Below are 11633 nucleotides of genomic sequence, written 5' to 3' on the forward strand. Positions count from 1 at the left end.
TGACTTTGTTGGGGCCATGTACATCTGGGTCCCACTGGTCCAAACTAAGGGATTTAGTGCCTACAGTTGCAGGGTACTTGTCCTCTCAGCTCCCACACTGCCACCAGTCATCAGTCCTGGAGAAAGGGTTCATTCCCCTTGGATACTTCTAGGAATTCTAATATTTATTTCTACTTTATTATTACTATTATTATTTTTAGTTTTTTGAATTAAGGGTTCACTGTAATCCCAGGAACTGACCTGGAACTCACAGTGATCCTCCTATGTCTGCCTCCTGAGTACTGGAATTGAAGGCATGCAACACCATGCCCAGCCCAGCTTTGGTTTGTTTTTTTGTTTATTTATTTATTTATTTTTGGTTTTTCAAGGCATGGGCTTACTCTGGCACAGGCTGACCTGGCTGTGTAGTCTCAGCATGGCCTCAAACTCCTACCTCTGCCTCCCTCCTGATTACTGGAATTAAAGGCATGTGCCACCACATCTGGATCTAATTCATTTTTTAAGTGACATGTAAAATACATAAAATAATAATGATATAGTAGACATGTTCCTGGATTTTTATTATTATTATTTTTTTCAAGGCAGGGTCACACTCTAACCCAGGCTGGCCTGGAACTCACTATGTAGTCTCAGGCTGTCTTTGAACCCACAATGATCCTCCTACCTCTGCCTCCTGAGTGCTGGGATTAAAGGCATGTGCCATCACACCTGGCTGGATTTGATTCTTCATTGACAATATAGGTGTCAGTCAGTTTTTCATCACTACAACAGATATCTGAGATAATCAATTTACAAGGAATAAAAGATATATTTTGGCTCACTGTTTCAGAGTTTGGTTGGTGATTGGTGGGTCTGTGGCTCTGAGCCTCTGGTCTGAGTGCCTGGTGGCAGTGGTGGCCAGGAAACAAGAGGAGGGGCTGGGGCCCACAGTCCTCTTCAAGGGGCACCCCCAGTAATCTTAGAATCCCTGACTAGGCCCCACCTCCTGTGTCACTGTCCAGCCTGAGGATCAAGCCTTCAATACTTGACCTCCGGGGAACATTTGAATTTCTGACCTGTAGCAGCAGGCTAACCCAGCAGAGATGTGATCCTGAGAAACCCATTAGTGACATCAGTCTATCACAGTATTTGTTTATTCTCAGAGTACCATTGATACCATGTCACCTGCTATGTGACAAGCTGTGAAGCAGCCTGTACCCATTCATTCCATAGTAATGGCAGTGGATGTCTGCGGTGCTGAGAGGAACCAGAGCTGTTGGACAATGTGCAAAGCCACAGAACTGGGGTGGTGCCTTGCAGAGGTTTCCGGGGCCATACTCACCCTATTGCCATCTGAAATAGGTGCTCTGTGCTGTTCATGTACTCCCCTCAGCACAGTGACTCAGGCGTGTGGGATATGTCATGCTCAGACAGTGCTGGGCCCAGAGGATGCCTCACAGCAGGCCACAGTACCCATTGCCATCAGTGTCACCATCAGCATCACCTGTGAACCGGGGACAGTAGCTGACCACATCCTTGTTGTGCACTGGCCATAGCCCTGGGTATCCTTAGTAAGCGGGAACCGTTACCGGCTTTTCTAAAGCAGTCACTTGTAAGTCTAAAGCTTGGTTTTGTTCAAAGTTTTGTTGATCCCAGTCTTTACTTATGGTCCTTTGTATGCTTCTCATCTGCCTAGATAATCTTGATTTCGTTTTAACCATCAGCCCGTGGCAGGAGTAACCCTGTATTTTATTTTTAGCATCCCTACCCAACAGAGGATGAGAAGAAGCAGATAGCTGCTCAGACAAATTTGACACTGCTCCAAGTCAACAACTGGTAAGAAACAGCACTTGCTGATACCACACCGTTACTGCAGCAGAGCCAGGCCCTCCTGACACCAAGAAGTAGGAAAGCTCTGGGAAGCATGTGAGTGCTGGTCGCTGGTGTACTGTGCCTTCAGGACGCTGTAGCCAAAGGCAGGATGCTGATGGTGCATCAGCACACATCTGCACCTGGTGTTTAGGTGATCCTGGGACTGGAAAGCCTCCTCTGTGCTGCCTCAGCTCACATTCCTTCAGAACCGGGAAGGTTCAGTGGGCAGTCCCATGGACAGGGCAGGCGAGAGCAGGTGTGCTGGCTACTCGAGATGTGCCCACGTGGAGGCGCTGCTCCACTCCAGTCGGTAGTCATTTGTCTTGTTTTCACTGTTACTCAGATGAGGCAGAGTACTACCTTGAAAGAATAGGCAGGCATAAGAGTAAGGTGAGGCCACTGCTTAGAAACCTCCCTACCATGTATTTAACTTGCTACAGTGTGCACTGTCGAAGTTTCCATGTGAGCAGCAAGTGCTTCCTGTTGATCAGGCCGCAGATGCAGTAGCGTGCGTGGTGTTGCAGTAAATATTTCTCTTGTCTGGCCTTTGGGCTTAGGTATCAATAGTAGACCATACTACTTGAGTTCTTTTTTTTTTTAATTATTTTTATTTATTTATTTGAGAACGACACACAGAGAAAGAGTCAGATAGAGAGAGAGAGAATGGGCTCGCCAGGTCCTCCAGCCACTGCAAACAAACTCCAAACATGTGCGCCCCCTTGTGCATCTGGCTAACGTGGGTCCTGGGGAAGCGAGCCTCGAACTGGGGTCCTTAGGCTTCACAGGCAAGCGCTTAACCACTAAGCCATTTCTCTAGTACTACTTGAGTTATTTCTTGTTAAATCCTCAGTGAAGTGTTTACAAAGAGCTATTCTTGGCTATAATCTCTTTTTTATTTTTTACATTTAGTTTTTTGAGGTAGGGTCTCTTTCTAGAGCAGGCTGACCTGGAATTCACTATGTAGTCTAAGGCTGCCCTTGAGCTCACAGGGATCCTCCTACCTCTGTCTCCCGAGTGCCAGGATTAAAGGCGAGTGCCACCACGGCTGGCTGCTGCTTTGTCATCGTCTTCTTTTTCTCTTCCTTTTATGTAGCCTAGTCTGGCCTCAAACTGGTGATCCTCCTGTCTCAGGCTGCAAGCCTGTATTATGACTCCCAGCTTCCATTTTGTTATTTCTATGTAGTCAATGTCAGAGCATCACATTTGATTGCTGTGTAACCGCTGGTGGGTCCACTGGGAATGAGTGTTGTCATGCCACTGTTGCTGTCTCTCCACTTCTCTCCATTTACAGCCCCTTGTGTCCCCAACTTAGTACTCTGCTCAGCTCCCAGAGTGGCTCATCTTGAAAGCTTAATACCAGCTTTTAATGTTGATAATTAGTAAGCTAACTCCTATATTCTAAAATTTCTGAAATTCTTTCATATTTGTAGCTACTGCCACTTTCCGTGACTTTCTAATTTATGCAGTTTACATGGTGGATAGACCATTGTCATGGTCCTCTGCCTGGCTACAGCTTGAATGACTTTCACCTTGGAACTTAAAGTGAAGCAGTCTTGCAACTGACCACTCTAGTTCTGATGTTTTACAGATGAGGACTTTCAAAGAGGGTTGTGGTGCCACATAGAAACTGAGTCCAAAAACATGTTTTTGTCTTTGACAGTGTATGGAAACCTAGTACACATTGAGGTCTAGCCTGCACAGGTAGCATGTGTGAGTGTAGTGAGGTGCCAACTACCTTGTCTCTCGTACCACTGAGAAAGAAAGGACAGAGAAGCTATAAACTGGGTTGGTCCAGTGTCCTGCTTAGGTTAGAGACACTGGGTGACACAGAGAGCCTCTAACTGGAGCCTCTGTAGGAGGCTTCATAGTCTCTTCCACTGCTATTGACCCCAGCAAAGCAGCCCCTAGAGCACGGTTCGCCAAAGTGTGCCAGGGCAGGCTCGATCTGTCCCCACACACTGACATCTGAGGGAAGAACTGATTGAGAGTCTGGCTCTTCCTTGGACCTTTTCTGCTACATTTTCAGGTTTATTGTCAGTCACTTGACACACTAGAGGTCATGTTGAAATGAGTCTGCTTAGCACATACTTAGTATGAGGCCATGTCCAACCTGCCTGGCCAACCATACTGTGTGTTGCTCTGTCTGTGGGTCTTAGCTCAGTTTGAGCTCTTCATCTCACAGAACAACCCAGCCCATCAAGGAGTTCGTGATTGCCCACACCCAGGACAGGTAGACCACCTAGGTCTTTGGGCGTCTAAGACAGCCCTCATTTGGAATGGCCTTTTAAAAGACAGTTCTTACTCCCCACCACTGCTCGGGTGAGCCACCATGTCTTCTCAATAGCTTGGCCTATTGTCAGGTGGCACAGTTGGGAGAAGGTCTACATGTCAGGCTCTCTGGTGGCCTCAGGCATAATGAGAGTATGACATTTATAAAGGCTCACTCCATTGTCGAATATTTTCTTTAGAGAAAGTAGTGAAGGGCTGAGGAGATGGATTATAGTTAAAGGCACTTGCCTGCAAAGCCTGCTTGCCCAGGTTCAATTCTCCAGTACCCATATAACGTCAAATACACAAAATAGTGCGTGCATCTGGAATAAGAGGCCCAGGTATGCCCATTCTCTCCGTCCCTCCCTTATTTCTGCTCAAATAAATAAATAACATTTTTTAAAGGAAAATAGTCAAATTCCGAGATTCATGTCATTATGAATGTATCTTATTCACGGATATGGAGCAAATCAGATAAGGTAAAAAACAAAACAAAAAAATCATAAAGGTGCTGTGGGAAAATGGGTCCTTATTTAAATTAGTTCTTTTTTAAACAGCAAGCTTTGTTTTTATCTTCTGAGATTTAGACAATTCCCATGCTCGATGCTCCTCTGAGGTTCATGTGGTGGAGATTGTACTGTCCTCAGCATGGTTCCTCAAGCTGTGGTCATTAACAGTGTCACTCTGCTTGGGGCTGAGCTTCCTTCCTTTGTCCACACACAGGTTCATCAATGCCCGAAGACGAATTCTCCAGCCCATGTTGGATTCCAGTTGTTCAGAGACACCAAAAACAAAAAAAAAAACTGCCCAGAACAGGCCAGTTCAGAGGTTTTGGCCCGACTCAATTGCTTCAGGAGTAGCACAACCACCACCAAGTGAGCTCACTATGTCAGAAGGTATGCGGTGCAGAGCACGGGAAAGGGGGGGGACAAAAGCCCAGGTTAGCCATTGTCGGCTGTGAGCTTACGTAATATGCTGAGTGCTCAGGGCCTCTCTTTACATCTGAAGCTCACGGAAGCTTCCACGTGACCTCACATTAGAGCATGCTTGATGGATTTGCTGGAAGTAGAGGATTACAGGCATGCACACACTATGTGTTCTTTCTCAGAGAATAGTCATCAAACGTTCTGTCCCTTGCTTACATTTTTGACTTCCTTGTCCTTCCCATCTTAGGGTTCAGGCTGTCAGTCCTGTTCTCACTGTGTGACATGTTTGTTAGTGCGTGTGCTCACATCTTGTTTGTTCCCTTTGCTCTCGTCCTTCTCTCCTGTCACAGGCCAACATTGATGTGTTTGATGAGCATCTTTCTGTTTCCATGAGCTCTTCAGAGTTTGGATTGTTTCTGTGCAGTTTGTTTTCTTTAGAGATGTAGTCTCGCAGTCCTTCTGCCTCAGCCTCATGAGTTACTCCTGGTTTTTTCTGCTTGTTTGCATGCATGGTGAACTTTGACTAGGTGCCAGACATTGTGTGTTTTGCCTTGCTGTATATTTGCTTATTCCTGTGTTACCCTGAACAGAGCTAAGGTGGTTGGGAATTGTTTGACCCTTTGGGGTCTGACTCTTAAGATTTGTTGGGTGTCCCCAGCCATGTTCAGTCTGGAACTGACAATACGCAGGCTGAGGCCAGACCTTCCTGAGTTCTCTACACAGTGCCTTCTGGTACATTTTCCAGTGTGGTTCTGTAAGCACAGGACACTGTTTCCTTCCATCTCGTAGATGGCCCCTTCCCAGCCCGATCTTCCCTCGTGCACATGCTAATGACGCTCTACCAGACACGCTCAAGGGGATTTCCCATGGCTGTGTTGCTCCTGACAAAAAGCTGCTGTACATTATACTTTATTTGCTATTTCATTTGTTTTTTTGAGACAAGGTCTAGCTAAATAACCCCAACTAGTCTTGAACATGTGGTCCCTCCTGCCTCAGTCTTTCCATGTGATGGGATTACAAGGTATGTACCAAAACCCCTGGCTCCGTTTAGCAAATCTTGAGTTGTGTCTTACATATTTAAAGCCAGGTTTCCCAAGTAATGTTGTATCTTTCTTATTTAGGTTTTAATGTATGGAGGTCTTCTGTTCACACTTGAAGTTCACATTTTCAGAGCTGAAGAGATAGCTCGGTCTGTAAAGCGTTTGCCTTATAAGCATGAGGGCTGAATTTGGTCTCTCGAACTCACATAAAATACCGGGTGTAGTGGCGCACACTTGTCCCAGTACTGGGGAGACAGACAGAGAGCTTGCTGGCCAGCTAGTCTAGTCTACATTGTGAGCTTAGGCCCATGAGAGTCCTTGTCTTTAAAAAAAAAAAGTGGACACCCTCTTGAGGATGATACCAAAGACTGTCCTCTGGACTCTACATACTCACACACACACACACATGCACATGCTATCACTCTTTTGTGTGTACCCACATACAAACACATGCACACATACGCATTTTAAAAAGAGCTTGTATTTTCAGCCTTTGCTTTTTGATTTAGCCTAATAATCAGAAAAATATTTTTGTGACAGTTACCATTTCATCACCATAATAAAACTCTTAAGGCACTTAACTTAAAAAAGTTTATTTTCATTCATGGTTTTAGAGACTTGGGTGCTTAAGGCCTCTGACAAGGGAGCCTCATCACAGCAGGAGCACATGATGGGACAAACTAGGAGCAAAGAGTCAGGAAAAGGAAGAAACCAGGATCCCACACTCTCTGGGTGCTTGCCCCAAGGCCCACCTCTCAAATTCCATCATTTCCAAGCAGTGCCACTGTACTGGTTACTTCACACATTGCCATGACCAAATAAATACCAGGCAAGAAGCCACGTAGGGAAGGACGGGTTTTACTACAACCCCCGGTTCCAGGTGGCAGCCCATCACGGTGGGGAGGGCATGGTGGTAGGAGCAGGAGGCAGGTGGTCTCTGCCAGGAAGCAGGGCAAGAATGTTGGTGCTCAGCCAGTTTTTTCTTCATCGTCCAGTGTGGGACCCCAGTCCATAGAATAGCGCCACCCACAGTTAAGGTGGGGCCTCCCACTTCAACCTAATCAAGATAATCTTCACAGGCCTGCCCAGAAGCTAAACTAACTTAGATACTGCCTCACAGGAATGTCCAGAGGCTCATTTTAGGGCATTCTAGGTCCTGTCAAGTAGACAGTAATACAACTACCACAGCCACCAAGCCTTTAGGCCTTTGAGGAACACTCTTCCAAACCTTAGCTGTTGTCATTCTCTCTCTGTCTCTCCCCACCCTACCCTTCTCAGAAGAGCCAGTGCCTGTTTATGGTGGAAAAAACTCAAAACAAGCAACCCAGCAAAAAGCAAACTTCTTCCCTCTTGGCTTCCACTTCCTAGATATGCTCCATGGTGCATTGGGTGCATAGACAGGAGTGAGTAGATGAGGGAGCCCCCTTTAAAGCCTGCGCTCACCGCCTCCCAGTGCTTCTCAAAGAGTTTCACAAGTTAGTACTCCTAGGTCTTCCGCGCTGACCTGCGTCTGCTGTGCAGTGGCTTGGCCCTTGACTCTGTCTCTGGGAATTTGCGTGGTTTCTTATCCATTCACTGTTGTTAAGGCTGTAGGAAAGGAATTTTCATGTTACAAGCTTTCATTTTGCTTTCTCCATTCTAGTTGACCTCCCTTATTTTAGCTAATTCTTTTATTGTTTCTTGTTAGCATCCTCTGGGTTTGGGCTTCTTTTTACCTCTTTGTGGTGTGCTCTGCTGTAGGGACCTGCTCCTCACCCTGCACCTCTCGCTGCTTGACTTGGGCTGCTTTGAGAGCTTTTCATAAGCATGCATGTTTTAGCTAGGAATGGTGGCACATACTGGGAAACACAGCCCCTAGGAAGGAAGATGACGGAGACTTCAAGAACAGCTTTGGCTACATAGTGAAGACCCTATCTTAATAAACAAAACACACACACACACACACACACACACACACACACACTACTTAACTGTTGGCCAAACCAGCAGTCAACATCTGGCTGTGTCATGAGCACTTTTCTCTGAGTGTGAGTTGAAGGAGTGACACTTCTGTGTCTTCCACAGGTGCTGTTGTGACCATCACCACACCTGTGAACATGAATGTGGACAGCCTCCAGTCCCTGTCCTCCGACGGGGCCACCCTAGCTGTGCAGCAGGTCATGATGGCAGGACAGAGTGAGGATGAGTCCGTGGACAGCACCGAGGACGATGGGGGTGCGCTGGCTCCCACGCACATGGGCAGTCTGGTGCTGGAGAACAGTGACTCCCTGCAGTAGACGTGGCAGCAGAGCCAGTTTGGAGCCGTCACCTGACTTCTTCTTGTTTGCTCAGCAAACATTTTACAGTTTTATTTCTAATATGTTTTATATGTAGATATAGAAGAGTGCACTTTTGTATTTCATAGTGAGCTTCAAGAGCGTCTTTACTGGTGCAGCGACTTCGTGTGTGTGTGTGTGTGTGTGTGTGTGTGTGTGTGTGTGTGTGTGCCGCTAGAAACAGGATGAATGATCCCTGCCCTTGAGTCCCTAATTAGATTAAGGATCAGCGCTGCCATTTCCTACAACTGTATGCAGTTGAAACAGTTCTGTGTTTACAGCAGATCACAGTGGCTGCGTCTGAAGATGTGGTGCAGGGGCCGGCAGCCCGCAGTGGGCTGTGTGCACCTTCCCAGGCACAGGTGGCGACCCACGCCACACTTCAGTTCTCTGGTGGGCAGCAAGCCTGTTTCATTTGCTATAGAGAAAAAGAAACTCCTATTTTTACCTTGCTGGAATTATTGGATAAAAAGCTATTTTTATAAATTCGTTATGAATTGGATTATGATTATATTGAGGATAAATTGCTAGAGAAGGAACAGCATGTGCTTCTTTCAATTTGGAATTGCCTAAATTTAGTGTCCTGCCCACTGCAGACTACCCTTGTGTGGTCTCTTGCTCCCTAGGGAGGAGGAAGTCTACCTTCAGTGCTAAAAAAAACAACTGTCTAGTGAAATTTTGATATCTCCAGATCCTTTGTTTCTTTGTAATGCTTGGAACTGCATTTTATACTTATCTACACAGGCCTCTACAAGAACGTGCTCAGTGGGACGAACGGTAAGTGGGGGGCACTCATACCTAGCCCACCCTAATTCAGATCTGACTGCAGTTACATGGTTACCTACCATGTTAACTGGGTATTTTAGAACTTTTTAGTCAAAATATGTTATACATAGAATGTTTATATAAACTAATATAAAATGTGCTCTACCCCACTGGCTCAGAGCTGGGGTAAACAGCAAACACTCAAACTGTCTTACACAATCGGAAGACGCCCTGAAGTCCCGGCGATGAATTGAACCGTGGCAGTGTCATGACGATAGATCCCCATCGGCTTACACACGACACACCTGTGTGGCTCTGCTGTTGTCACATGCTCTTGGTACAGGTGGTTGCCTCCCTTCTCTGATATGAGATTTGAATGAATAACTTGGGGGCTTCATTGACAAGTGACAAGACAAACAGAAGAGTAAGCTAAGTTATGTCTGGCTTTGATTTTTCTTGGTCTGCTTAGGAGTGAAGCTTTTTCTCAGAGGAAGCAGTCCCCGGCTTCATGCAGAGCTGCAGTGTCATCTTCGGTGGGTGCTAAGGCCCATCTGCTGGCAGAAGACAGCTATGGGGCAGCAAGCACACTAGGTCCTGAGAGCTGTGACGAGTGGTTACGGACCAAGGTTATGTTGGGGTGTCTTTAGGTAGTTCACGCTTTTTCCTGGATCAAGTGGATTTCACACCCAGTCAGGTGTGGGGAGCACGTCCAGGACATGGCCTTGGTCAGTGTGAAGCACGGGGAGGGTCCTTCCAAACACCGCTGGAGCGTCAGCTACAAGGAAACGCACAGCAACTCTCGAGAAAAACATTTTAGCACCCATTGCCTTCCTTATTTATAAATTGCTTTTAATGTTTTGTCAAGTAAACAAAACTCCTAAAAGATCAGTTTGACTCTACTTAGTGCCAACTTTGTTGGGCTTCTTGAAACTTGGCCCTGTGGTAGCCATCAGCCTCTCCTCCTTCCTTCCCTCTTTTGCAGAGCAGGAGCACGTCCGCAGAGTATGGATTCATGGTTGTTGGTGGGCGAAACCATGTCTGTGGAGATCTCACTTAACTGGGGCTGCTTTAGTAGGGATTTGAATACCATGCAAAATGATGCACTATGTCCTTTCCAGCCGAAATCTGTTTCCTACGCCCTGAACTCTCACTTGCTAAATTCTGTGGAATAGTAGGAAGATCATCAGAGTGTGGGTGAATGGTATGCAGTGCTGTAATCCCAGAATTTGGGAAGTTGAGTCAGGAGGCCCGTGAGCTGGAGGCCAGCCTGTTCTACACAGCCTGTGACACATGAGAGAGCTGCTGGGAGCCTATCCTGCATTTCCTTTCCTCTCCACGGGTAACCGAGGTGCTTCTGGGTAGCTCTTGTGAGGCACTCCACCTGCTTCAAAGAACTGCGACCCAGTGTATTTGAGGTCATTTTGCACCTTAAAAACATCTGCTGGGTATTCATATAGGCGTGATGGTGTATACCTGAATTCTAAACATTCAGGAGGATGAGGCAGGAGGATTGCTGAGTTTGATGCACAGTGAAATCCTGTCTCAAAAAAAAAAAAGCACTTGCTTTCTATTTGGCAGAAATGTGTCCCCTTTGAGCCTTGTTTTAAACAGTCAAGTTCCATCCCTCTTTTATTTTTGTTCAGCTCCTCCCTCACCTTGGAGCCCTGAATGTGTTCTGAGGGTGACAGCTAGCCTGTCTTAATTCCTGCTGGTAAACTCCTAGCAGAATACTAGACTGGTGGCCTACCCCACAGGGGCTCAGTCTTCTGCCTTTTGAGTCCAGATTGTCAAACAAGTAGAAAGAAGTGTCTGCGCAGTATGCACAATGACCCTTCTAGCCAGGGCCATTGGGCCACTCACAGCCGTCCCGTGGCTGGTCCAGCTCTGTGCAGCAGCAGGGGCATGCATCTCTGGACGGCTTCAGCATGCCGGCAGTTGTGTTGGCCACCCCGAGGACCGCCTCTGGCAGTTAGTGGCAGAACTCAGCAATCTGCCTTTTTTAGTTATGTTTGGTCTTTGAAACTGACAATCTTTAAAATGTGAATACTGTAACAATATGTTTTCTTGGATTGTTGTCTTTAAAAGGATTTTTGTGAAGCAATTGATTTATCAAAGCAAAAAAATTAAAAATAGAAACATGCCTTATGGATGTTTTATTCTATAAAGCTCCTGTCTCCAAAACTGCTTTTTCATTTAAGTCAATGTCAGGACTGTTTGTGTGTCTTGTGGTAACACATAGGCCTGGTGAAACTGCACCTTAAAGGCCGGGCTGACACCTCAACAACTGAGCTACGCTCGCATGTTGGAGAGTCTTGTCAGGAAATGGCATTGTTGTTGTTGTTTCCATAAATCTATTTTGACAGTAAGAAAGTGCCCACCTTTTGGTGGCTCATACTCACACCTCCTGAGAGATGGCTCCTGGGTGCGTTCAAGGTGCACTGAATACCAGGATTATGGTGGCCCAGCAG

The 11633-nt window shown here is 46.4% G+C and overlaps 1 protein-coding gene across 12 annotated transcripts in view; it reads left to right on the forward strand.

Moving 5' to 3' along the window:
* Pknox1 (PBX/knotted 1 homeobox 1) overlaps positions 1-11331 on the forward strand; it is a 64547-nt gene extending 53216 nt beyond the window's left edge. For all 12 annotated transcript variants that reach the window (XM_045149766.1, XM_045149768.1, XM_045149771.1 and 9 more), the window contains 3 exons: positions 1739-1815; positions 4843-5015; positions 8150-11331. In XM_045149766.1, coding sequence (XP_045005701.1) covers positions 1739-1815; positions 4843-5015; positions 8150-8361 — 462 coding nt within the window. In that variant the 3' untranslated portion in view covers positions 8362-11331. The remainder of the gene's footprint in view (positions 1-1738; positions 1816-4842; positions 5016-8149) is intronic.
* Positions 11332-11633: the final 302 nt, after the last annotated feature.

Source organism: Jaculus jaculus, chromosome 5 (genome assembly GCF_020740685.1).
Source record: "Jaculus jaculus isolate mJacJac1 chromosome 5, mJacJac1.mat.Y.cur, whole genome shotgun sequence".
In the NCBI taxonomy this organism is placed as follows: Eukaryota; Metazoa; Chordata; class Mammalia; order Rodentia; family Dipodidae; genus Jaculus; species Jaculus jaculus.